Source organism: Natator depressus, chromosome 1 (assembly GCF_965152275.1).
Source record: "Natator depressus isolate rNatDep1 chromosome 1, rNatDep2.hap1, whole genome shotgun sequence".
NCBI classification, from domain to species: Eukaryota; Metazoa; Chordata; order Testudines; family Cheloniidae; genus Natator; species Natator depressus.
Window position 1 is genome coordinate 162428425 of NC_134234.1, and position 26916 is coordinate 162455340.

General features: G+C 40.9%; 1 protein-coding gene across 1 annotated transcript in view; it reads left to right on the plus strand.

Annotated features, from left to right (window-relative positions):
* Window positions 1–243: 243 nt before the first annotated feature.
* LOC141997948 (trifunctional purine biosynthetic protein adenosine-3) overlaps window positions 244–26916 on the plus strand; it is a 61035-nt gene continuing 34362 nt past the window's right edge. The window contains exons 1-10 of the mRNA XM_074970524.1: window positions 244–349; window positions 5513–5661; window positions 9617–9712; window positions 10995–11169; window positions 12149–12260; window positions 16841–16909; window positions 18383–18508; window positions 19362–19449; window positions 20079–20164; window positions 26132–26300. Of these exons, the coding sequence (XP_074826625.1) occupies window positions 5517–5661; window positions 9617–9712; window positions 10995–11169; window positions 12149–12260; window positions 16841–16909; window positions 18383–18508; window positions 19362–19449; window positions 20079–20164; window positions 26132–26300 (1066 nt within the window). The 5' untranslated portion in view covers window positions 244–349; window positions 5513–5516. The remainder of the gene's footprint in view (window positions 350–5512; window positions 5662–9616; window positions 9713–10994; window positions 11170–12148; window positions 12261–16840; window positions 16910–18382; window positions 18509–19361; window positions 19450–20078; window positions 20165–26131; window positions 26301–26916) is intronic.

The window sequence follows — 26916 nt, forward strand, 5'->3', positions numbered from 1 at the left end:
TGTCCAGAGCTCTTGGCAGCTCCAAGGCCTGTATGTGTCAAAAGAGCCGTCTGTTGTAAATAAATGACTGTAAAATCCCTAGCTTCATGCACAGATAGACTGTGAACTCTTAGTGGCATTCACTATCAGTTTTCTATTTCTTATTTCCTTGATTTATTAGTATAAAGTTCTCTTCCTCCGTTTACAATCCTTCCCATTCATTGCTTTTTCCTTTCTTCTACCTAAAGGGTTAATCAAGCATGAACATTTGATGTTGCTAAGAATTCTGGGAACTTGTCTGTCGTTTGCTGAAATTGCTGCAAAAGGTTTAGTAGTCTCGCGGGCAGACGTGCTCTGGTCTCTTGCCACAGTAAGTGTTTCGTTCGTTTTTTTTTATAAATGTGTTCTATCTCATGCACGTTGTGCATTCATGCTAGCGGAGTTGCACATGTGTAGGTTTTGCAATGAGGCATTTGAAAGAAACAATGTTTTAAGAGACAAATTTGTAGGAGGAGATTTATTCTGTGATCTCAGAGATGGCCATGTGCTTGGTCTGTGCTGTTTGATCTTCCGTAAAATGGCTTTTCCTCTTCACTGTTGTAGGAACAGCATTTTGAATGTCAACCCGTGCTCACTGTATTTATGTGAGCCCTCCCTTTCAACTGAATGACTTGCATGAGTAAGACGAGCAACATTTGTTCTTGTATAGCTAGAACAAACTTGGGTGGGTGCGTTTAATTTTAAAACTGTGGTTATAGAATTGTAGCTCACGAAAGCTTATGCTCAAATAAATTGGTTAGTCTCGAAGGTGCCACAAGTACTCCTTTTCTTTTTGGTTATAGCATTGTAATTATTGCAACTGCAAATTGCTTCTTCTACTGCTTGTTTTATTATTTATAAGGGCAATAGGATTTTTTTTATTTATATAAATTTAAAAATAGCTGTTCTTACTCTTGCTCAGCATTGCCTCTCAGAAACTAGAAATCTAAATTTTGTTTCTTTCATTATGCACACATACTGGCTTGTTATGTTATAAATGCTACACTGTTTTAGTTTTTGGCTTTAAACAAGTAGGGAAATATTTGCTTTTAACAAAGTGAATATTAAACTTTTGACCTATCTTGGTTTGATTTTTAACCTACTTTTATTCTTTCCCTTAGTTTGCAAATTTGGGATACTACCAAAATTGGCATTGTCCTCTTAAATTCTTTAAATTCAGCTAGGGAAGCTTGAAATTAGTGGTTAAATTTGCTGACATTTGTTGTTATCTTTTTTTAAAGTATATTTACTTTCAATATGTAAGTATATATGTCGAAAATATTTATGCAGGAAGGAAAATGCTTCTTTCCTTTCCTTTATTCTCTCTAGGCCTTATTCTGAATCTTTACCTAGGTCTGGATCCTGAAAGCACTCTGAACTCTTACTGAATATAATTAGGGTTACAGGTTTGAGTATCTGTTGGGATGAGGCCACCAAAATTCCCATTGATTTTTCCAGTGAGTGTTTCCCTAAATTAGGAGCGGAATATGGCTTTAGGTGACTGCTTGTACTTTAGGAAGAATTTTGAGACAAGGTATAACTGTTATGACCGAATGATTTGAGTTCCTTCTAAAAGGCCAATCCTTTTTTCTCCCTGCCAAACTCATTTTTCTCATCTGTTGCTTCAGCCATGTCACCCTCCTCTAGAGTCACTTTGCTGAGAAAGCAGTGGACTGGGATTTAGGAGATCTGGGTTCTATTTCCACTTCTGGCACTGGCCTGCTGGATGACACTTCAGCTCTCTGTGCCTCATTTTCCCCCTTTAGAAAATGGGGATAATGAAATTGGCCTCCTTTTATAAAGTGCTTTGAGTTCTATAGCTGAAAAGCCCTAGGTAAGAGGTATAGGTGTCATTAGTCACTGAATCCCCATTGCTCTACACATGAAGTTTAAATTCTGTGATCTTCTTTCCAAGATTCTAGGTGCAGAACCTCGGCCAAACTTTTCATAGGCTTCTAAATTAACATCCATATTTACATACTTAATTAAGTTGTCTGGTTTTTGTGTTTTTTTTTTTTTTTTCCAGAAGTGTTCAACATCCAGAAACTCAGTGCAGTTCTGTAGAAGCTGGGGGTGCTCAGTGCTGTGAAAATCAGGCTATTTATGTAGATCCCCCTGATTCAATGGAACTATTCATGTGTGTAAAATTAAGCGTATGCAGTCTTTTTTTTTTTATACTTATTATTTTGTGTGTGTGTGTGTGAAGGGCTGAGCTTCTCTCAAGGTACTCTTAACTCAGATTATTTTATCTCATTGGTGTGGTGTAGTCAGTGAGGCGGTGGCATTGGGACTGGGTTCATCAATTTAACTGGAGATTGACTTTCTCTTTTGTCATTGTGTGTCTGGCTACTGAGTATCCCTTCTCTCAGATCAGCATTATCTAGAGTTAAGTGCATTCTCTGTCCTGGTTTCAGCCTCTGTGTCAAGCACAAATGGAGTAACTTGCAGAATAAATCTTTAAAGCATGTGTTTTAATTTCTGTGGCTCTTGTGATAACCTTGCTCTTCAAGTCTGTATTCTTCTGCTATGAGGTTCCATACGCTGCCCTGGGAACATGCTTATTGGATTTGACTCATTTAGGAATAAGAGATAACTGTCTAATACATTTATATTATTTTTAAATAAGAAAAAAATGTTTTCCTCTTAGATTATTATCCTTCACTGTGGCCAGTCCCTTAACCTTTCTTCCCTTTTTTCTTTTACTTGCTTACCTTTCACATTAAACATTTTTACTATAAGTGATGATTTTTCATTCCATCACAGGCTGATTAGACCATCTCTAGGACCAGTGTAAAATTTTTTAAAAACATTAATTTTTTTCATGAAAGTGAGTAGATAGCTTTTAAATGGACACGTCACTTTGCAATCAATGTATTTTAAAAATATTTATATAAATCTGAAGTGTCTGTTTCATCAGCATGTCGTTTCGGAAAGTTACTGGTTTAGAGCACCTGAAAATATGTTTTTTAAAACTAAATTTATATAGCTAATGGTGAAGTATTTCATGCTTAATTTTCTGTACTCTTCTCTCCTCCCCCCACAATTCATGATTTATTCATGGTTTTTCTTTATTCTTCAAACTCTATTTTTGTTTTTGTTAAAATGTTCGGTCTCTGAAAGAGTCTTCTATTTGGTACAAGACTTAAAAATGTTATATCATATAGAATTGAAATATCTTCTGAAAAATGTCCGGGATCTTTCTGCCCATAATTTGCTATGAAGACTTTTTAGGTTTAAAAACATGCTTTTTCATATATATTCATGACATTAAACCAAGTGACCCCTTTGTAGTGGAAGCCATACTCTGAATAGTAACAATTCCCAGGGAAGACAAGTTTCTAGTGTCTAGCCCTTGAAAGGAGCAAAACTAGGTAGCTGCTATATGGAGAGAAGGTAGCAGGGTTTGAGTCACGCTTTCAGCAGACTAACTACATTTCTCATGAAATATGGCTGATTTGGGTATGAGGCACATACCTTGTCCTGCTGATGGGCTGAAAACCTGCTATCAGTCACAGCTGTCGTAAGGTCACTTTTTAACCATGGAACCGTTTGTCAAGGGTCATGGTGGATTCTCCGTCACTGACAATTTTTAAATCAAGATTGATTGTTTTTCTAAAAGATATACCCTCAGAATTATTAGGGGAATTTCTATGGCCTGAGTTGTACAGGAGATGAGGCTGGATGATCACAATGGTGCCTTCTGGACTTAGAATCTATGAATTTTGGGGGAGACTAGCTCTCTGACCGTTCTTTCTTACCCTTTTACATAGAAGTTCTCGTCTTTAGCCTTCTGTAAATAGAGCTGCATGTATGCATATCCAACATGAATACTGTGCCAAATGTTTGTCTGCGCTGCTTTGGGTGAAACTATACACATGTACATGAGTGGGTTGGTGACCAACCTCTTCATGGAAGAAATGCAGGAAGACAAATGGGATTTAAGTGCCATGTTTGCTAAGATTACAACACAGTGCTGTTTTTCCAATTTGAGTAAAATTCTTATTTAATTGGTGTTCTTCCTCCTAATGAATGTAAGATGGTTTGGACAGCAAAGACACAAGACCCCCTTATTGACCACGTGAAATTTATTGTTAAGCATTAAAAAGAATTAAATTAAAGTGGTTGTGGTTGCTTCCCTCTGCATGAAAGGCTTTTAAAAATTTATTTTCACTATTTAATAATACTGTTAACTCTGTCTATTTGATATGTGTATAAACAACTGCGTTGTATGTATTATGGTTTTAAAAAAAACCTCTTTTTTGCCACTAGTACCTTTTACATTCAGGCTTAGCAACACTAGTTTGTAGCTACTGGCATTCTGCTTAGACGAATTGTCCTTTACTGGATGGCTTCTTCAAGTTCTAACTGATAGACTGGTCTGCTGTGAATATTATAGATCAGAAGTTCTCAACCAGGGGTCCTGGGGCTGCGAGCAGGCTTCAGGGAGGCCACCAAACAGGGCCAGCATTAGACTCACTGGGGCCCATGGCAGAAAGCTGAAGCCCCACCACATGGGTCTGAAGCCCAGGGCCCTGAACCCCATCACTCGGGGTTGAAGCAGAAGCCTGAGCAATGTGGTTGCGTGGGGCCGCAGGCAACTGCCCTGTTTGCTGTCCCCTAACACTGGCCCTGGCTTTTATATGCAGAAAAACAATTGTGGCACAGGTGGGCTTGGTTAGTCTTAGTTCATTCGGGGGTTCCCCCAGCTAACTCTCAATGAATCACTGGGAGTGTTTCCACTGATTTTTTGGGGAACGTTGGAACAGACCCCAGATTAGCTCCTTGCAGGGTCAGGCTGCTTTTTGTTTTATCAGGACATGCTGCTCTTCATGTGTTTGTCTGTAAAGTTTTGTTTGGAATACGGTTGCTCTGTCCTGAAGAAGATAGAGGTTGGAAGACATTTCCCTGTTTCATCATTCTGACCCTTTCATTTTCATATAAGGTATTAAGAAGATTCTCAGACATCACTTGTGAGAAGTCTTGAGCTCTCCCATTTAGTTTAGCAACACCACTAGACAGATTAGCAAATAATTCTTCACTAGTCCAAAGGGACTTTACCTTTGATATTTTCACATTCTTCAGAAACCTATTTAGGTTGCAAGTATAAAATGTCCTGTGATTAATCACAGCCGGGTCACTAGTGAACATTTATCCATGTCATAAAACTACTGCGTAATTTTGGTACAGTAGGTAGTCTGGTAAGGAGAGAACCAGGAATAGTATAGGAGGTTCATGTTGATGTGCATTGGCAGAACTCTGTGGCATTTGTGCTGTGCTTGGTTGAGCCAGTGCTATCATTACCTTGCTTTCTTGATCACCACATTTATACACAAACCTGCAGGACAACAATCATGTGAAACAGGCAGAAAAGGCATCTGCCTTTGCAGTGAGTTCCTCTGCTGCTCTGCAGACTAAAGGTGTTAGCTGATGAGTGCACGCAGTGATGTTGTTGCTTTCCTAACCTGAATATTATTGCTTTGGTTGTTTTGCACAGACTGATGGCTGATCAAGTGCTTGTGATTGGTGGTGGAGGCAGAGAGCATGCCCTGGCCTGGAAATTAGCACAGTCACCACATATAAAACAAGTGCTAGTCGCTCCGGGAAATGCAGGAACAGCCAATAATGGAAAAATTTCAAATTCAGGTAATAAACGAAAGAGAGAACCTAAAATAGTATTGTTTTTTTTTTAAATGTATAGTACCAGTAGTTGAGCCTAAAGTGGTTCATTGATAAATTTAGGGTTCTATCTGTTAGTATTATAGGAGTTCTTATGTTTCAGACCCTGAATGCTTATAAAGGTGATGTTTGGATAGGGTGAGAAGTAATTAAAAAAGCTTTACTCAGACTGTAATTTATCTTGTGCAGATTATTTCCCCCTCTGCACCAGCTCAGCTGTGCTGGTGCTGCTTTGGGGAGGTGGAGTCAAGACACTACCCACCCTCTTGTGTAGCAAGAGGCCCTGCAGAGGCTGCTGTCTATAAAACAAATGCCTGAATCCTGCCAAGCCTACTCATAATTTTGACCGATAATATCAATGTTTATTTTTAAGCATTTTTTTTAAGTATTGATTTTCACAGTTACAGAAAACCATGGGGTAGGGTCAGATAATCGTTATTTAATGACAGCAGAGATTCGAAACGTTAAAGCTTCATAACCGTTAAGCACACATTGTCAACATCACGTCAAAATGTATAAAGTAAATCACCTTAAATCCAACTCCAGTAAGTTCTCATGCAGCATTTTTCTTACTTCGCCTATCTGGTAATTTCTGTTATGATGATGGAAGTATTTTGTCATGTGTGTGTATACAGTAAAATCGACATTTTTCCAATTAAAAATCAAATCCTTCCTAGCCTGCCTATGACACAGGTATCCCACTCTGGTGCTGCCTTATTCCCCTTATGCTTCCTTATTTCCCCTGCACAGGTGTGTAATCTGGGTCACGCTTGTGCCCACAAGGAATGTTAGGTGTGTATTGAGATATTGCTTATTTAATTATCTGAGAGAATTAGCAAGTTTTTAAGGGTGAATGCTGTAGGTAAGAAAATGTTCTTATCCATGTTTTTCATGTCAGGACATAATGAGGTTAGGTCAATTCTAGGTACCTTTTTCAGAGGTTTTAAAGTACCTACAGCGTCAATTGGCTTCAATTGGAATTGTTGGTAGTCATCAATTATAAAAGTCAGACCTAAGTTAAAGTTGAGCATCCAAAATTGGTGGTGGCTTTTGAAAATGTTGGCTTAAGTGACTTTCCTAAAGTCACACAATGATTCAGTGGGCGAGCAGGAATAATTACTCAGTCCAGGAGAGGGAGCCAGAATTACTTACTCCATTAGTAAGAATATTAAGCTGCAGAGAATATTTTAATGACTGGCTTATGTTTCCATATATTTCAACTAATATATTATTAACTGTATACTTTAAAATATGTTATTACACATAAAATGAAGGTTAATGCAGTAGATGTGCATTATATACACATACATGCGGTATATTATCCTTGTATAGCATGCGACTAAAATCGGCTTTTGTATGTCTTACCACCTTCTGTGGAAACATGAGCCATGATGGATTTCACACATTCTGAATGTAAAATAAATGCTCTGATCAGGGCCTTTCAACCTTTTTTTCATTTGCGGACCTCTAAAAAATTTGAATGGAGGTGTGGACCCCTTTGGAAATCTTAGACATAGTCTGCAGACCCCAGGTTGAAAACCACTGTTCTATGGTAACGACAACCTTTTGTGGATCCCTTACACATAGTTTGCGGCCGCCCCGAGGTCTGCGGACCACAGGTTGAAAACCACTGCTCTGTAACTTCCACCTCAGGGTTCAACCAAAGAAATGCCATATTTATTTTTCTCTATCTTATTTTTCCATTTGCAGTGTCATCAGCCAAACAGAACAAATCTGTTGCTTGTTTTTGAGGGTGAGGGGAAGGGAATGAGCATTCCCATGGAAATCATATGATCCCTCTGCATCCACAATGTTAAACAAAGAGGTTTGTCCCTGTGTTAAATCGAGTTAGTCAGTTTGCATGAGGTCCAGATGATTAAATTAGATATGTCATTTAAAGAATACTGTTAGAAGAATTACTACACTTTTCTGTCACTTTCCCAGTAAAAAAAGATGCATTTATCTACATACTGGAGAGTCTGGCCCCAATCCAACAAATCATGAACATCATTTTAGCTACTTGAGTAGTCCCCTCAAAAGCCGTTTAAGTACTTTGCTGGACTGGAGCCGCAACGAATGTGTGTTAAGGGTGTTAAGGGTTAAATCCAAGCCCCTTCAGGCATTCAAGGGGCATAACCTAGATTTGTAAGGAGGGGTGAATTAATATTCTGTGGCCTGGGGGGGGAAGGCTTCATCCCACTTCCCCCCACTCCCCTTGCATCTCTGTAGAGCCAAGACTTGCTGCTTGGGCCAGGAACTCAGTCTAGATTTCAGCATATGTGAGAAAATAAGAAATAATTACACAGAGGCATGTGAGCCTTATTATGTTCCAAAGCATGGGGATTTAATCCTTTTCCCATGTATGTCAATGGGAGTGTTGCCACTGACTTCAGTCTAATCAAGTTTTGCTCCTGGAAGTCTATCCTTCCCTCTCTTTGGCAGCGATGTACAGCAGGATGCACAAGATGCCCTTTAATTAGCACTGAAATCCCATGTCTCGTGATTTTTTCAAAGGAAATAATGAACATTTTAAAAAAAAATTTCTCTTTCACAAAAGGTTTATAGTCCTATCGCAGTTAAACAACACCTGTCTCTTAAAAAAGTGGCTTTATGGGTAACTTATTTTGCAAGTCATTGAGATACAAAAGGATATCAGATCTTTTTTAAAAAATAAATAAATAAATAATCTAATACTAGTTTTCCCAAACTTGTCGTAGTGGCCAAAACTTTCAAACCTGGGTGTCTGAAGTGAGACTGCTGACTCCATATTTAGGCACCTGAATAAAAGTGCTTTGTTTCGCAAACATGATGAGCACCCACTGACTTCACTGGGATTTCTGGGTGTACAACACTTCTAATGACTTTTTTATTTTGGTGCCTGAATATGGAGTTAGGAGTCAAACTTTAGGCACCCAGGTTTGAAAACTCTGGCCTCTGTTCCTTTCTTCAGCATAGAATACAATAGTCCTATGCCAAATTAATGGTTTCAGAAAGAATACAAAAATATTCCCTTTCAGCTTACACCCTCACGAAAATTATGTTGCACAGTAAACAGGTGCATTTTGGAATAATACGTGAACAAAATGACCCATTCATTGTTCTTTCTTGGTGGGACATTCGCACATGCTGTGGATCCTCTGCTAATGTTTTGTATGTCATAATGTCTGTTTTTAGCTGAGTCCTGCAGGAAGACAATACAGGGACTAGTATAATGTCTTGATTTTTTTCCCCAAGCTATTCTAACCTGTGCCAGTGCTGGGACGAGAATCAGAAACCCATAGTCAGGTCGCTCTGACAGAGCACCCCTTACTTGGCTGCATTTAGTAGAAGCTGGGTACAAGAGAGAATCTCACCTGGAGCTGGGGTGTGCACACAGAGGGGATGCTGCAATCTGACATGATGCTTTTATTTGCCAGTGGCAGTATTGCTAATCTCAAGGGTTTAAACAATCAGGATATAATCCTGTGGATTTAATTTGGTTTTTGTGGCAACCTAAAATACCGCAAAACTCTCACCTTTCTCAGTATATTTCCCGTCCTGTGAACATGCAGTATAGCATCCTCATTAGCAACACTACATCATGAAAAGAGAAAAAAGCTTAAAGCAAAATATTCCAGGACTAAGGAGGATGTATGCTTTTGCTCTCTTTTTCTCAAATGGCGAGAGTAGCTTCAGACTGCTGTCACTCGTGTTGCAAATGGCCAACCAAGCTCAGAACTGTGTGAGTTCAGGTGACTCAGCCCACTGTTGACGTTGGATTTATTTATTCTGGATAAAAGTCGTGGGATAATATTGCCTCTTTGCAGAGCTTTCATCACACAATTTGATATTTAGTCTCTTGGAAGCTTTCTCTTTTATTTTATATGTAAATCTTCTGTTCATCATTATACTCTGTTTAAATTTCTCTTGCATCTTTTGACAGCCATCTCAATCAGTAATCATGCCGCTCTTATCCAGTTCTGCAAAGACAATGAGATCAAACTTGTGGTGATTGGCCCAGAAGTTCCTCTTGCTGCTGGTAAATTTAAAATAAATTGTTATTAAAGTTCCACCCACTTATTGCCATATAACTGTTCATGGAATTATGGGTTTTAATTTATTGCATCAGATGTGCTGGAAAAAATTACCACTGCTGGGGATAGTTGTTTTTGTTTATTTATTTACTTATTTAGAGGCTTTCTGTGGCACTATAGTATCTGAGCACCTTGTAAACTTTACCTGATTTATATTGTGATGTAGGGAGGTATTAATATTTGAATTTTGCAGATATGGCACTGAGGCACAGCGTGATTAAAGGTCTAATTTTTAGAGGTGCTGAATACTTGCAATGTTTGTTGAAGTTAATAGGATTTGTGGGTGGGCACAGTATCTCTGCAAATCAGGCTCTAATTGACTTGCCCAAAGTCATGCAGGCAGTCAGGAATAGAAACCAGAATCTGCTGATTATTATAATCTGTGCTGAAGAAATATTCTCAGTGTATTTTTTGGTTTTATATTGTTTTGTTTTTGTTTGAGGGCCAGTTTCGTATCGGGGGGGGACGGGACTTTCAGGGTCCCCTAGGTTAATGGAATATTAGGCCTTCTTCTCTTCCCATTGAAGTCAATAGCAAGTCTCCGAATGTGTTTACTGAGAACAGGTATAGGCCCATTGTTCCCTGGAGTTCCAGGTGGTTGTATTCTGATGAAATGCACATTTCTGAAGGTTCTTATGCGAGTAGTTTTAAAATTTATGGTGTCCTTAACTATTCAGATCTTTTCTTTTAAGTGCTTGGGGTTTGTAAATGACGTGTCAGTGTTGTCACTTAGCAACCTTAACTAACTTTTTAAATGTAATGTTTCTGAAAATGACTGACTGATTTGGAAGTCAGCACATAGAGACTTATCTACAGAATTTATAAGTTTTCAGTTTGATTCTCTCACATCATCAAAAATTGCCACCTCATGCGATTATTCTCCCCCAGTTATTACCATGGAGTTTTCGGGCTCTAATAAAGGGGGAAAGGAGTTGTACCTGTTAAAGTGGTGTTATTGCAGTTACATGCTGCAACAACAAATTCTGACCCAGGAGTCCCAAAGCCCAGATCATCCCCTGCTAGTTACGGCAAACACTGCCCTTGAGATCCATGGGGTAAAATGGCCACAATCCCCATGATGTATCCTATACATGACACACTGTTTGTAGCTGTTCCTAACTAATATGTCAAAGTGGTAATACAAAGCAACAACTTTATTAACTTGTAAATCTTATAAACCAGCTCAGTACTGTAGTTATAATAACTCTTAAATATCTTTATTGCTAGGCATTGTTGATGACTTGACAGGAGCTGGGGTAAGATGTTTTGGTCCTACAGCAAAGGCAGCTCAGCTAGAGTCCAGTAAGAGTTTTTCTAAAGCCTTTCTGGACCGGCATGGGATCCCTACTGCAAGATGGAAAGCATTCACCAATCCGAAAGAAGCTTGTAGCTTTATTACCAGGTAAACAACCTTTCATAGTTAATCTTTTTTTATTATCATTACAGTAATGTGTTTACAATATGTTTAGCACCTAAAGTTGGCAACCCACTAATCAATCAGTTATTCTTTTCAGTAGTGGCACAATGTCCATATATTTAAAAGACACTCTAAAAGTAACCCTGCAAAAATGGCATCAATATGAGTTCTACATTTATTTCTCTTTAATGGCAGTTCAACTGTGCTCAGATTACAAGGGAAAAGATTGGAGGGGGGGGGGGGGGTTCTTGCCAACCATGCAAATCCGGATTGGGATCTGAAAATCATAATGGGTTCTTTCCAGTTCATGCTGTATTACTAGTAATGCAAATTTTGCAACTGAAGCTTCGTTAACAATCCTGTTGATGATCCACTACTCCAGTGGTGGATAACCTGTGGCCTGTCAGGGTAATCTGCTGGTGGGCAGCGAGACAGTTTGTTTACATCGACCGTCCGCAGGCATGGCTGTCTGCAGCTCCCAGTGACTGGGAACGGCGAACTCTGGCCACTGGGAGCTGTGGGCAGCCATGCCTGCAGACGGTCGATGTAAACAAACTGTCTCGCAGCCCGCCAGCGGATTACGCTGACGAGCTGCAGGTTGCCCACGACTGCATTAGTCAGAAGTCAGACCCGCTCGCTCAGTAACAGTATTGGTCTGCAGTGCTAACAGAAATAAAATATACTTATTTTCCCTGTCAGAAAAGTAGTGTCAGACAACAGTGGAAAGAAATGGCAACCAGAAATAGTGTAGTGAAGTGGGTTGGCAGGGGAAGACACTTGATTATGTGTTTTATTCAATCAAAGTTAAATGGCTACTGTGATATCATGAACATATGAACTCTTATTTTCAACCTTCCAAATCTATGAAGGTAGGAGGCTTGGACTTGAAAATGCATCAGAGGCTGACAGGTTATTATGGAATCCCTCAGTCATTCTCTCTTTTTTTTTTTTTTTTTTTTTAAAGCGCGGACTTCCCTGCCCTGGTTGTAAAAGCTAGTGGTCTGGCCGCTGGCAAAGGAGTAATTGTGGCTACTAACAAAGAGGGAGCCTGCAAAGCTGTGCATGAAATCATGCAGGTGAGTTGCAATGTTATGTAAATACTCATTTTGCATGAGATTTTTATGTTTGTTAGTAACGATAGCAAAATGTCACAGGCATTTTTGTGTGATTTACATGGTACATACATTAGCCTAACACAACTTATAGATTCATAGAAATTTGGGGCTAGAAAGGACTTTGAAAAGTCAGCAAGTCCAGCCCCCCTAGGCCAAGGCAGGACAAAATAAAACTAGACCATCCCTGATAGGTGTTTGTCCAACCTGTTCTTAGAAGCCACCAGTGATGGGGATTCCACAACCTCCCTTGGTACCCTATTTCCATGCTTAACTGTCCTTACACTTAGAAAGATTTTACTAATATCTAACCTAAATCTCATTCTACCTTCAGCAGACGTAGAGAACAGTTGATCACAGTCCTCTTCATAACAGCTCTTAACAATTTTCAAACTGTTATCAGGTCCCTCCTCCTCAGTCTTCTTTTCTCAAGACTAAATATGCCCAGTTTTTTAATCTTTCCCAATAGGTCAGCTTTTCTAAACCTTTTATAATTTTTGTTGCTCTTCTCCAGATTCTTTCCAACTTATCCACATCTTTCCTACAGTGTGGCATCCTGTACCGGACACAGTACTCTAGCTGAGGCCTCACCAGTGCCAAGTAGTGAGGGACAATTACCTCCTGTGTCTTAAATTCAACACTGCTGTTAATACGCCCCAGAATATATGTCTTTTTTGCTACTGCATCACATTGTTGACTCATATTCAGTGTGATCCACTCTAACCTCCAGATCCTTTTCAGCAGTACTACCACCTAGCCAGTTCCTCATTCTGTACTGTTGATTTTTACTTCCTAAGTGTATTACTTTGCACTTGTCTTTATTGAATTACATCTTGCTGAATTCAGGCCAATTCATCAATTTGTCAGGGTCACTTTGAATTCTAATCCTGTCCTCTGAAGTGTTTGTAAACCCCCACCCCCCCAGTTTGATGTCATCTGCAAATTTTATAAGCATACTCTCCACTCCATTATCCAAGTCATTAATGAAAATATTGAATAGTACCAGATCCAGGACTGACCCCTGCAGGATTCCACTAAATGCACCATCCCAGCAAACCATTGATAACTACTCTTTTGAACCATTGATAACTACTCTTTTGAGTATGGTCTTTCAACCAGTTGTGGACCCACCAAATAGTAATTTAATCTAGACCACATTTCCCTGGCTTGCTTATGAGAGTGTCATGTAGGACTGTGTCAAAACCTTCACTAAAATCAAGATCTGTCATGTCTACTGTTTCTCCCCTATCCATTAACCCTGTCAAAGAAAGATATTAAGTTGGTTTGGTATGATTTGTTCTTCCCAAATCTGTGCTGGCTGTTCCTTATAACACTGTTATTCTCTAGGTGCTTACAAATTGATTGGTTTAATAATTTTTTCCAGGTAATTGTTTAATATTTTTTTTCAGGTATCTGCCTGGTCTATATTTTCCTGGGTCCTCTTTGTCCTCCTTTTTAAATATGGGTACTAGGTATACCCTTCTCCAGTCTTCTGGGACCTCACCTATCCTCCATGAGTTCCCAAAGATAATTGATAAGAGTTCCAATATTGCTTCAGCTAGTTCCTTAAATAACCCTAGGATGAATTTCATCAGGCCCTGATGACTTGAATACATGTAACTTACCTAAATATTCTTTAACCTGTTCCCTGTTTTGGCTTTCCCCTATTTGTTAATATTAGTTGTGTTGAGTATCTGGTCACCGTTAATCTTTTTAGCAAAGACTGAAGCAAAATAGGCATTAAACATCGCAGACTTATTGATGTAATCCATTATTAGCTCTCCCTCACCATTAAGTTGAGGACCTACATTTTCCTTGTCTTTCTCTTGCTCTGAATGTATTTAAAGGAGCTTTACTTATTCCCTTTTTTGTCCCTTGCTAGGTATAACTTATTTTGTGCCTTACCCTTCCTGATTTTTGTCCCTGCATGCTTGTGCTGTTCTTTTTTTACTCCTCCTTGGTAATTCATCCATGTTTCTACTTTTTGTAGGAGTCCGTTTTGATTTTTCAGGTCATTAAAGAGCTCCTGATGGAGCCATATTGTCCTCTTACTATTCTTCCAATCCTTCCTTTTGCATCAGGATAATTTGCAGTTGTCTTTAATATTGTCTCCATGAGAAACTACCCGTTCTCCTGAACTCCTTTTCCCCCAAGATTTTCTTGCCATGGGACCTTATCCACCAGTTGTCTGAGATTATCCCTTCTCATATTGTCCTCGCACTATTTGGGTGTGTATGAATTAATACAATATTTTATTCCTTCGGGAAGCATTCTCTTTCCAGGCACAATCTCTGTGGGCATAAATAAGATCCCATTTTCATACTTGCTTCCTTATGGCTTTGCTTTTTCTCCATCCTTTTTGTGTCCCTGATATTACAGAACTGGCAGGACTCTAACTGTTTACTCTAATAGTACTCCTATGATTAAACTGGCTAAGGCAAACTAAAGAAAAAGGTCCTTGAAACTGAACATGCAGCTTCAGCTATAGGTGCTGATTCAGCAAAGCACGTGAGCATATGCTTAACTGTACATGTGTGCTTAAATCCCAGTGGAATGCCTGTAAAGCTAAGCACATAGACTCATAGAAGTGTAGGACTGGAAGGGACCTCGAGAGGTCATCTAGTTCAGTCCCGTGCACACAAGGCAGACTAGTAATAGTCCTTAAACGATTCATGACGGGCGTTTGTCTAACATGTTCATAAAAAACCTCCAATGATAAAGATTCCACAACCTCCCTAAGCAATTTGTTCCAATGCTTAACTACACTGACAGATAGGAAGTGCTTCCTAATGTCCAACCTAAACCTCCCTTGCTCCAATTTAAGCCCATTGCTTCTTACCCTATCCTCAGTGGTTAATGAGAACAATTTTTTACCTTCCTCCTTGCAACAGCCTTTTATGTACTTGAAAACTGTTATCTTGTCCCCCCTCTGTCTGCTCTTCTCCAAATTAAACAAACTCATTTTTTTCCATCTTTCCTCATAGGTGATGTTTTCTAGACCTTTAATCGTTTTTGTTGCTCTCCTCTGGACTTTCTCTAATTTGTCCACATCTTTCCTGATGTGTGGCACCCAGAACTGGACACAATACTCCAGCCGAGGCCTAATCAGTGCAGAGGAGAGCAGAAGAGTTACTTCTAGTGTCTTGCCTACAACACTCCTGCTAATACATCCCAGAATGATGTTTACTTCTTTTGCAACAGTGTTACACTGTTGCATCATATTTAGCTTGTGATCCACTATTACCCCTCCATCCCTTTCTGCAGTACTCCTTCCAAGGCAGTCATTTCCCATTTTGAATTTGTGCAATTGATTGTGCCTTCCTAAGTGGAGTACTTTGCATTTGTCCTTATTGAATTTCATGCTGTTTACTTCAGACCATTTTGCCAGATTGTCCAGATCATTTTGAATTTTAATCCTATCCTCCAAAGCACTTGCAACCCTTCCCAGCTTCGTATCGTCCACAAACTTTATAAGTACCACTATCTTAATCATTGATGAAGATACTGTACAGAACCGGACCCAGGACTGATCCCTGAGGGTCCCCACTTGATATTCCCTTCCAACTTGACTGTGAACAACTGGTAACTATTCTCTGGGGGTGGTTTTCCAACTAATTATGCATCCACCTTATAGTAGCTCCATCTAGGTTGTATTTTTCTTGTTTGTTTATGAGAAGGTCATGCGAGACTGTATCAAAAGCCTTACTAAATTCAAGATATACCACATCTACCGCTTCCCTCCTATCCAGACTTGTTACCCTGTCAAAGAAAGCTATTAGGTTGGTTTGACATGATTTGTTATTGACAAATCTACGTTGGCTGTTATTTCTCATCTTATTATCTTCTAGGTGTTCGCAAATTTGATTTCTTGATTATTTGCTCCATTATCTTTCTGGGTACTGACATTAAACTGACTGGTCTATAATTCTTCTTTGTTGTCCTTATTCCCCTTTTTACAGATTGGCTCTATATTTCCCCTCTTCCAGTCCTCTGGCATCTTTCCCATCTTCCATGAGTTTTCGAAGATAATCGCTAATGTCAATTTTTTCACACCCCTGAGCAACATAAGTTATACCGACAAAAGTGGTAGTGTAGACATGGCCTCAGAGAGCCACAAAGTTGCCTTGGCAGTGCACTGCATTAATATGTGGTCAGCATGCAAACATTTCCGTGGAGCGATGTTCTCGCATTCCATTGTAATGTGTGCTGAACAAAGTGGCTTTTCTGCTCTACAAGGCTGAGAATCATTGCTCCAGTCTGAAATAATATTGGTTCAAAACATAAAACAAAAAAGGTATGAGGAATTGCCAGTCAATAACCCAAGTGGTATTAGTGTTGCGTTTATAAACTTTCAAGAGCATGTCTGTATTATGAAAAGCGAGGGGGGGAAAGCGTTCAATATTGCCAACATGTCTGATGTGGAGAATGGAAACAGAACAGATGGTTCCAGATGTATTTTTCCTTGCTGGTTTGGGAGGATTACAAAGGTTGTTTGAAATCACCTGAAATGGAGACAGAAGAAATAAAGAGGATTTTTAATGCAGGATAAGACCTTTGGAGCGGCTGGGGAAACTGTTGTTGTTGAAGAACTTCTTGTAGGAGAAGAGGTTTCTGTAAGTATGCTTCTCGTCCTCTTAAGAGTTTGGGTTACTGAAGGAACATTTTAGGGACCTACTGTACCAAGTTACTTAGAAGATACTGTACAAGTAACCAGTATCAGGGCCTGAATTTTTGTTAACACTAAGGCCCCTTTACACCATTCTGGCAGTCTAGAGAAGCCTGAAATGGACATAAATTCTAGTTCCACCCACTTTGAGGTCCCTTAATGCTGGCAGACTGGTGTATACAGGCCTAAGTGTAAATGAGAATTCAGACTCAGTTTCTAAAAAGATGGTGTGGGTAACTTTGCATTAACGCTGCAACATAGGAAATCTAAGTATGGTCTTGGGTTTTTCACTCAGGGCTAAAATAGGCTTATATTAGATGAGGCACACTTGAGCTTTGGAGGGTGATGTGATATATATGAAAAATAGCCATCACTGTTTTATTGACCAGTCATAGCGGAGGCCATGTCAGTATCCTGCCCTGCCTGAAGAAAACAGAACTGCAGGTATCAGATGGTCGTCTTCTTTAGAGTGACCTGGTCTGGAACTAAGGGGAGCTTAGACTGGTGGTTCTGTCAAGTTAAGTATGTACAAGGTGATACTCTTAATTAGCCAAAAGGACATCAGAGGATTTCAGTTCAAGAACATGAAAACTTACCTGAAAGTTCTTTGAGGGCTTCAGTAACTCAGCCAGAGGTTAGGGGTCTATTACGTGAGTGGGTGGGTGAGGTTCTGTGGCCTGCAATGTGCAAGAGGTCTGACTAGATGATCATGATGGTCCCTTCTGACCTTAGAGGCTACGAGTCTATGAAAAAGCAAAAATAGTATTTTGCTTGGTTGTCAAAAATAATCCGTTATGGGTGAGTACAATTTTGTAGAGTCTGAAATACATCTGTTGTTTGGCTCTTTTTGCTTAGTGTTATAAGGGTACCCCTGCCTGCCTCTGAATGGAATTATAAAAGGTTCTTGTAAGCAGTCCTGAGTGAGCAATATTTGCAGTTGCCCAAACAGTGAGTGACAGCACCTAATTCCCAAAAGAGACTGGAGGGGGGGCTCTCTGAAGACACTACAAAGCATGGAAGCATATGGTAGCTATGTAATTTTGAAAGTCGGTTTGTTTTTTGTGATCACAGAAGAAGGAAAAAGAATTATGGAATGCTTCCCTTCCTCAGGAGTAACCTCTGCAATGGAGCATTCCAGATGCTTTTCGCATCTGTGTGCTTCCACAATGTCATTCTGCTGTTCCTACAGAATAACTTGTATATAAGGGTTCTATAGCACAAGTTGATATTTCTTGCGGGGGCAAAGGGGGAGAAGTGCTTAGAATGCTAATGTGTGTTTTATATTACTAGGGGGGTGGAGTTTGTTGCTTTTACAATCAGGTTTTATAAGCCTGGAAACTGGGTTTATGTTCACCATTTCCAGTGGTGCTGGTTTTAGTCATATACATTTGAGTATGTAACTATTCATGTTTCCTTACAGTGCTTGTGCTTCACTGATGGTGTCACTGTTGCCCCCATGCCACCAGCCCAGGATCACAAACGGTTAATGGATGGAGACCAGGGCCCAAACACTGGAGGGATGGGAGCTTATTGCCCAGCACCACAGGTGTAATATGATATTGGGAAGCTGTTTTGATGGAGTTTAATATTAAAAGTGTGGGTGTATTATTTGTTCTATCATGGAAAACAGGATTGGAGAGAGAGGGCTTCTAGCAGAGGGAGATGACAGTCTGACACAAGGGATTGTTTCACCAGGACTGATTTTACTAAATGTCTCGCACTAAAGAGTGGTGTATCCTTACTGAATTACATTTTAATTGTGAAGGTGGAAGTCTGGATTTTCTGCCATATTGCATTTTGTGCCGGTGTTGCTAAATCCTGGTCACCTGTACCAACTGGTTAAAGATCAATTTTTCTCTTATTTAAGTTAGAATGATTTGCTTTTGCTATATGTCTCATTATGATTTGGTCTCTCTGTTTGACCAGTAACTGTTATTTGCATAGGGAAATACTTTACTTTCTTTTGATTGATATTCTGGTCAACTGACTTCTTTTTCCGTTGTAAAAGTAAACCTTTTATCATAACATAGCTATGCTGATTTTATTTGACAGTGATTCAGTCAGTAATGTCCTGTGTGCATTCCAGCCTTAACTTGTCTTGACCTCCCCTTCCTGGAAACATTTACACACATACTTAACGTTATGCAAATGAGTTCCATTATGTCAAAGGGACTACTCGCATGTGTAGAGTTAAGCGTGTGTGTAAATGTTGTGGGATTGGAGTCAGTGTCAGTAGTGCTGTATGCTCTTTCTAGATAGATAACGAGATATTAGCTTTGTCTTGTTGAATTTCAAGTGTGAAAGATACCTGCAATACTGCTGCATGGCTCTTAAAAGCAATGCAAAAAAAGAAAAAAAGCACATGTATGACACTATAATTTCTAATAATATTTTATTAGATTTCCAAAGATTTGCTACTGAAAATCAGAGATACTATTCTTCAGAAAGCGGTTGATGGGATGAAAGAAGAGGGCGTCCCTTACATTGGTAGGTGGAAGCTTTTGTTTTGTTAGATGTTTGTCTTCAAACAGCAAACATAACTTACTCCCTTTTCCCTTCTCCACTCTCCCGCTATGGGCCCAGTCCAACTCCCACTGAAGTTAATGGCAATACTTGGACTTCTTTGAGAGCTGGATTTGGTTCCAAGGGCTTGATCCAAAGCCCACTGAAGTCAGTGGCTTCTTTCTGTTGAGTCAGATGGATCAGGCCCCAAATGAGCAAGAATGGTAAGGGCAACATTTTCTAATGTAGCCTGCAAAATTGTGTCCACAATTATTTGTGCCTGTAATGTTAACAGGGCAATCACTCATGAGTGCAGGTAATGGAATTTCTGTCTCTCTGCACATATCAGGTAACTGCATGTCTTCACTCTATTATTTGCACCCACAAGTGATTGGATTAAAAGAACAGCAGACAAATAATTGTGGACAAAATTCTGCAGGATATTTTGGAGAATTTTTGCCCCAAATATTTGTTTGAAATTAAGGTTTAGAGTGAACATGGTTTGGCAGCCCCCTAATAATAGCATTGCAAATGCAACATTCATTATAAACCGTTTTGAAACAAATGGCCTGTACAGTCACTTAGACTAGTTTTAATGTGGTTTGTCATTTTAGGTGTGCTATATGCTGGATTAATGCTTACCAATGATGGGCCTAAGGTTCTAGAGTTTAATTGCAGGTTTGGTGACCCAGAATGTCAGGTGAGTGACTGAAAATAGTTCAACAGTATGGAAAAAATATCACACTTTTACCTATGCTTCTTTATTTGCACTGATTATAAATAGGGAAAACTTAACCAAAGATCGAATGCATAATTACCTAATTGTTTTAAGATTTAAAAAGAAAATTTAGATTTTGAGTTTTATATAGCAATTTCCTTCAAAGCAGTGTGAGATTAGTATTTTTCCACATTAATTACTATGTGTTTATGTGCCAAAAATGTTTTCAGTACTGAACAAACGACAAAGTTGAGTCCCAGACCTACTCAGTTTATGATCTAGAGAATGGCATACCTTAAAGCTTGCTTTCTTTATTTTCAGTTCTAGGCATCATATATCTTAATTGCATAAGAAGTGAGTCTTTAGAATGGATCTGAATTTATATTACAGTGTTAAAATTTTGAAGAGATACTGTCAAGTTAAATGTTATGTAGGACCAGATTGTGAACTCTTTATTCACATTGGTGAGAGATGCATATGTATTCCCTTTGGCTTTACTTATGAGTGTCTGGTCACCAATGTAAGGATTTGCCTTATTTTATAAATAGATTTTCTTGGTATTAAAAAATATTATTTTTTAGTAATTTAGAGTTCACCATTAATGCGGATCGTTCAATTACATTTCACTCCATATGGATGACATAAATAGACCAGCCACTTTCATGCTCATTCATATTCAGTCTCTAGTTAGTCTCATTTTCTGATTCTTGTGTACAATGTTTTGAGTAGCAAACACTTCAGGGGAGTGTTTACTTTGTTAAAAAATATTTATTTGTGACTAAAAGAACCAGGCAGAGGAAGACGGGCTAGTGAAGGAGAAATAGAGCTCAAGAACAGGTATGCAGAGTTGGAAAACAAAGGGGCACAGCAGGTGGTCACTAAAGGTGGAAGGGCAAGGAAGAAGAGAAGAGCAGCTAGCCCTATAGGAAAAAGGGAAGAGTCAATGGAGACAACACCAAATATGAGCCCCAGGAGGATACAGGATGGGTTGAAGAGGATTACAAGGGAGAATAGGAATGGAAAAGACTTGCAGCCAGAAGGAACAGGGGAAAGACCAGAGAATCGCACCATCACCAGGAAAAGGCAGGTCTACATGATCAGGGACTCCTTACTGAGAAGAATAGTCAGGCCTGTAACCAGAGCTGATCCAGAGAGCAGAAGGGTGTGCTGTCTTCCAGGAGCTAAGATACGGGATGTGGACCTGAGGTTGAAGAGGATCCTAAAGGGAGTGGGAAAGAATCCATTGATTGTCCTTCATATGGGAACAAATGATACTGATAGATTCTCACTGGAACGTATCAAGGGAGACTATGACAAGCTGGGAAAGACGCTAAAGGAAATCGAGGCTCAGGTGATCTTCAGTGGGATTCTGCCTGTTCCTAGAGAAGGGCAACAAAGGTGTGACAAGATTATAACTATCAACAGATGGCTCAGGCAGTGGTGCTATAAGGAGGGCTTTGGGATGTATAGCCACTGGGAGGCATTCATGGACAGAGGACTGTTCTCTCGGGATGGACTTCACCTGAGTAGGGAAGGAAATAGACTTCTAGGATGGAGGCTGGCACAACTGATTGAGAGCTTTAAATTAGGAATTTGGGGGAGATGGTTGGGAGATGTCCAGGTAATCTCCATGCCGGATTTTAACATTGAGAGGGAAGAAAACAAAGTAAGAAAGGATACAGCCGTGGGTAGGAGAATGGACATAAGGAGGAAGGGCAGTGTGGATACCAGTGTAATAGGTCATACTGGCGGTAGAATGTCTGTGCCCAGTCGGGTAAAGAATGTGAGTGAAGCCAAACCGCAAAAATTAAGATGTTTGTACACTAATGCGAGGAGCCTAGGTAATAAAATGGAGGAACCAGAGCTGCTGGTGCAGGAAGTGAAACCAGATATTATAGGGATAACAGAAACATGGTGGAACAGTAGTCATGACTGGACTACAGGTATTGAAGGATATGTGCTGTTTGGGAAAGACAGAAATGAAGGTAAAGGTGGTAGAGTAGCATTGTGTATCAATGATGAGGTAGAATGTAAAGAAATAAGAAGCGATGGAATGGATAAGACAGAGTCTGTCTGGGCAAAAATCACATTGGGGAAGAGTACTATGGGAGCCTCCCCTGGGATAGTACTTGGGGTGTGCTATAGACCGCTGGGATCTAATTTTTGTATATGGATAGAGCCGTTTTTAATGAAATAAATACTAATGGGAACTGCATGTTCATGGGAGACTTTAACTTCCTAGATACAGACTGGAGGACAAGTGCTAGTAATAATAATAGGGCTCAGATTTTCCTGGATGCGATAGCTGATGGATTCCTACATCAAGTAGTTGCTGAACCGACGAGAGGGGATGCCATTTTAGATTTGGTTTCGGTGAGTAGTGAGGCCTTCATAGAAGAAATGGTTGTAGGGGACAACATTGGTTCAAGTGATCATGAGCTAATTCAAATACTTTGTCTCAGTCTTTAATGAGGCTAATAAGGAGCTTAGGGATAATGGTAGCATGAGGATATTGAGGTAGATATTACCATATCCGAGGTAGAAGCGAAACTCGAACAGTTTAATGGGATTAAATCGGGGGGCCCAGATAATCTTCATCCAAGAATATTAAAGGAACTGGCACATGAAATTGCAAGCCCGTTAGCAAGAATTTTTAATGAATCTCTAAACTCAGGGGTTGTACCGTATGACTGGAGAATTGCTAACATAGCTCCTATTTTTAAGAAAGGGAAAAAAAGTAATCCAGGTAACTACAGGCCTTTTAGTTTGATATCTGTAGTATGCACGGTCTTGGAAAAAAATTTTGAAGGAGAAAGTAGCAAAGGACATTGAGGTCAATGGTAAATGGGACAAAATACAACATGGTTTTACAAAAGGTAGATTGTGCCAAACCAACCTGATCTCCTTCTTTGAGAAAGTAACAGATTTTTTCGACAAAGGAAACGCAGTGGATCTAATTTACCTAGATTTCAGTAAGGCGTTTGATATGGTGCCACATGGGGAATTATTAGTTAAATTGGAAAAGATGGGGATCAATATGAAAATTGAAAGGTGGATAAGGAATTGGTTAAAGGGGAGACTACAACGGGCCCTACTGAGAGGGGAACTGTCAGGCTGGAGGGAGGCTACCAGTGGAGTTCCTCAGGGATCGGTTTTGGGACCAATCTTATTTAATCTTTTTATTACTGACCTTGGCACAAAAAATGGGAGTGTGCTAATAAAGTTTGCGGATGATACAAAGCTGGGAGGTATTGCCAATTTAGAGAAGGACCGGGATATCATACAGAAGGATCTGGATGATCTTGTAAACTGGAGTAATAGGATGAAATTTAATAATGAGAAGTGTACGGTCATGCATTTAGGGATTAATAAAAAAGAAATTTAATTATAAACTGGGGACACATCAATTGGAGGTAACGGAGGAGGAGGAAGACCTTGGAGTATTGGTTGACCACAGGATGACTATGAGCCGCCAATGTGATATGGCCAAGAAAAAAGCTAATGCAGTCTTGGGATGCATCAGGCGAGCTATTGCCGGTAGAGATAAGGAGGTGTTAGTACCCTTATACAAGGCACTGGTGAGACCTCACCTGGAATACTGTGTGCAGTTCTGGTCTCCCATGTTTAAGAAGGATGAATTCAAACTGGAACAGGTACAGAGAAGGGCTACTAGGATGATCCAAGGAATGGAAAACTTGTCTTATGAAAGGAGACTCAAGGAGCTTGGCTTGTTTAGCCTAAACAAAAGAAGGTTGAGGGGAGGTATGATTGCTCTCTCTAAATATATCAGAGGGATAAATATCAGGGAGGGAGAGGAATTATTTAAGCTCAGTACCAATGTGGACACAAGAACAAATGGAGATAAACCGGCCATCGAGAAGTTTAGACTTGAAATTAGACAAAGGTTTCTAACCATCAGAGGAGTAAAGATCTGGAACAGCCTTCCAAGGGAAGCAGTGGGGGCAAAAGACCTATCTGGCTTCAAGATTAAGCTCGATAAGTTTATGGAGGAGATGGTATGATGGGATAACATGATTTTGGCAATTCGTTGATCGCTAACTATTCATGGTAAATAGGCCCAATGGCCTGTGATGGGATGGGATCTGAGTTACTACAGAGAATTCTTTCCTGGGTGTCTGGCTGGTGAATCTTGCCCACATGCTCAGGGTTCAGCTGATTTGCCATATTTGGGGTCAGGAAGGAATTTTCCTCCAGGGCAGACTGGGGGGTTTTCGCCTTCCTCTGCAGCATGGGGCATGGGTCACTTGCTGGAGGATTCTCTGGACCTTGAAGTCTTCAAACCATGATTTGAGGACTTCAGTAACTCAGACATAGGTGAGAGGTTTATCGCAGGAGTGGGTGGGTGAGATTCTGTGGCCTGCATTGTGCAGGAGGTCAGACTAGATCATCATAATGGTCCCTTCTGACCTTCAAGTCTGAATCTATGAATCTTGTATTATAGTGTGTATAGTTTTCTGTTAGCATTTATAAATCCCTTAGCTATAGTTAGAGACTTCATAGGTCCCAAATGGGACTATGCCCCGGTCCCCAGGCTTTAAGCCTTGTGATCGCTGCAAGAGGCCCATGCCCATTAGGGGTCCACACAGCAGTTGTCTGCATTGCTTGGGCGAAGGACACGTTCATGAGAAGTGCAAAATTTGCAAGTCCTTCAAGCCAAGAACTAAGAAGGAGCGGGATATTCGTTTAAGAGCGCTCCTTATGGAGTCAGCCCTCACCCCAGCACTGGAGCAGCATTCTGACTCAGCACCGACTACCGTGACCTCGGTATGCAGCGCCCCACCAGGACCGTCCACTGGCCAGCACCAGTCCCCATCCGTGGCTCCGACCAAGAAGGCGGTGCGAGGCCGGTCTCCAACCTCCCGCAAGGGAAAGGATAAGACTGGGTGTGAGCAAGGTCCCATGCCAGGCAACTCTTCGCCCACGTTGGGATCTCAGGCCCAAGCTCCTGTGGAGCGATGTAGCCCAACCCGCTCCCCACCAGCTACCCCGGATAGTGACAGAGGCCTCCATCAGCTCCGGGTGCCATCCACGCCGAAGGCCCTGCAGGCAACGCAGGAGATCATGTCCCTCTCGATGCTGCCCACACCGGCTCCTGCGGTTCCCCGGTCATGGGGTAAACTTGCATTTGGACTGCTTCGGTCCCCATCTCAGTGGCATCGTTCCCCGTCGCAGGGAACGGCCCGCCAGCACTTGCCCTGCTGTAGCTGCCACGCATCTGACCACGAAAGGCAGACGCAGCCCAGCCCCATTCGGTCCTCAGACCTTGGGCACGGGCAGAAAGGATTGAGGCACAGCTCGCTAGCCACTGGGCGCAGACCTTTGGAGGCATGCGCCCCCCGGCAGGAGTACCGGTCCCAGCACCCAGTATCTCAGAGACCACGGTACTGCTCCAGGGACCCGTCGAGGGATCAATGTCAACATTCCTCAAACCGTTGCTGATCCCTTAAGAGGGCATCACCGCATGCAGGCACTTCCCGACACCAGGCCCATTCCAACTCCTGGTCCCACTCCTCATCCCAGCACCACTCGTCAAGTGTGAGACCTAGATCGCTGGTTCCAAGCTGTCACGGATCCGAGCACCACGGGTCCCTAAGACCCCACTCCAGATCAGTCTCCAGGCAGAGTGACTGGCATCCAACTGAGGGTGGGGGGAACTGCCGGCAACCTATATACCACAGCATACGGGCGCCACTCCAGGGGGGACCAGAGCTGGATCCCTACAGATACTGCTGAGGGAAAAACTTCCGGCACCGATGCATGTGGCAAGCACACACATCTAAGTTGAATGGACATGAGCAACACATCTCGAAGAACACCAGTTACAGAAAAAGTAACTGTGTTTTATAAAAAACACAATGTTCTTAAAAAGTCTAAATTTGGGACTTAATTCAACCTTAGTGTCTCTTTAACTTGTCTACATTTTTGTAGGTAATTCTTCCACTATTGAAGAGTGATTTGTATGAAGTTATACAAGCGACGATCAAGAGAGAGCTGTCTAGCTCCATGCCTGTTTGGTCTGAAGACAGTGCAGCCATGACTGTGGTCATGGCTTGTGAAGGTTATCCAGGAAACTATGCCAAGGGCTTGGAAATAACAGGTAAAGACATCAGGAGTAACTATGCAAGAAGTTTTCCCCTGTATGCCTTGCGCAGATTAATCTATGTAATACAGAGTTTTGGAAACTACACAATTTATGACTCTGCATCAGCAACAGACAACTGAATTTTAACACCCCCCTCCACTCCTTCTGCCCCCCAAGTTAGATTTTTAGCTTTCATTAGTCAAATAAAATGTCTTTCCTTTCATATAAAGTTCAGACTGGGGAGGAAAACTGAGAGTTTACTCTCATACTATAAGCATTGTGTCCAAAATTGCAGCATTTCCCACTCACAACATCCTCTTTTTCTGGTCCTCCTATGTTTCTTAAATATGGAATATGTTGTTGAAGTGCTGTGAAACTTGAGGATGTACTAAATTCATCACTGCCCGTTGTTGTTTTGGTGCTGTGTGACAGGGCATACCTACCCTGCACCGGCCCCAGCATATAAAAGGTAGCAGCCCAGTTCAGTCTAGGCAGGCTGCTGGAGGGGAAGGACGCAGGCTGCGAGCTCTTTCCAGGGAGTTGCTACAGGCCCTGACTGTGGGGCCTGGGCTTGCAGAGTGCCAGACAGACTCTAGGCTGCCCAACAAGCCCTGAGAAGGGGCTGCACCGG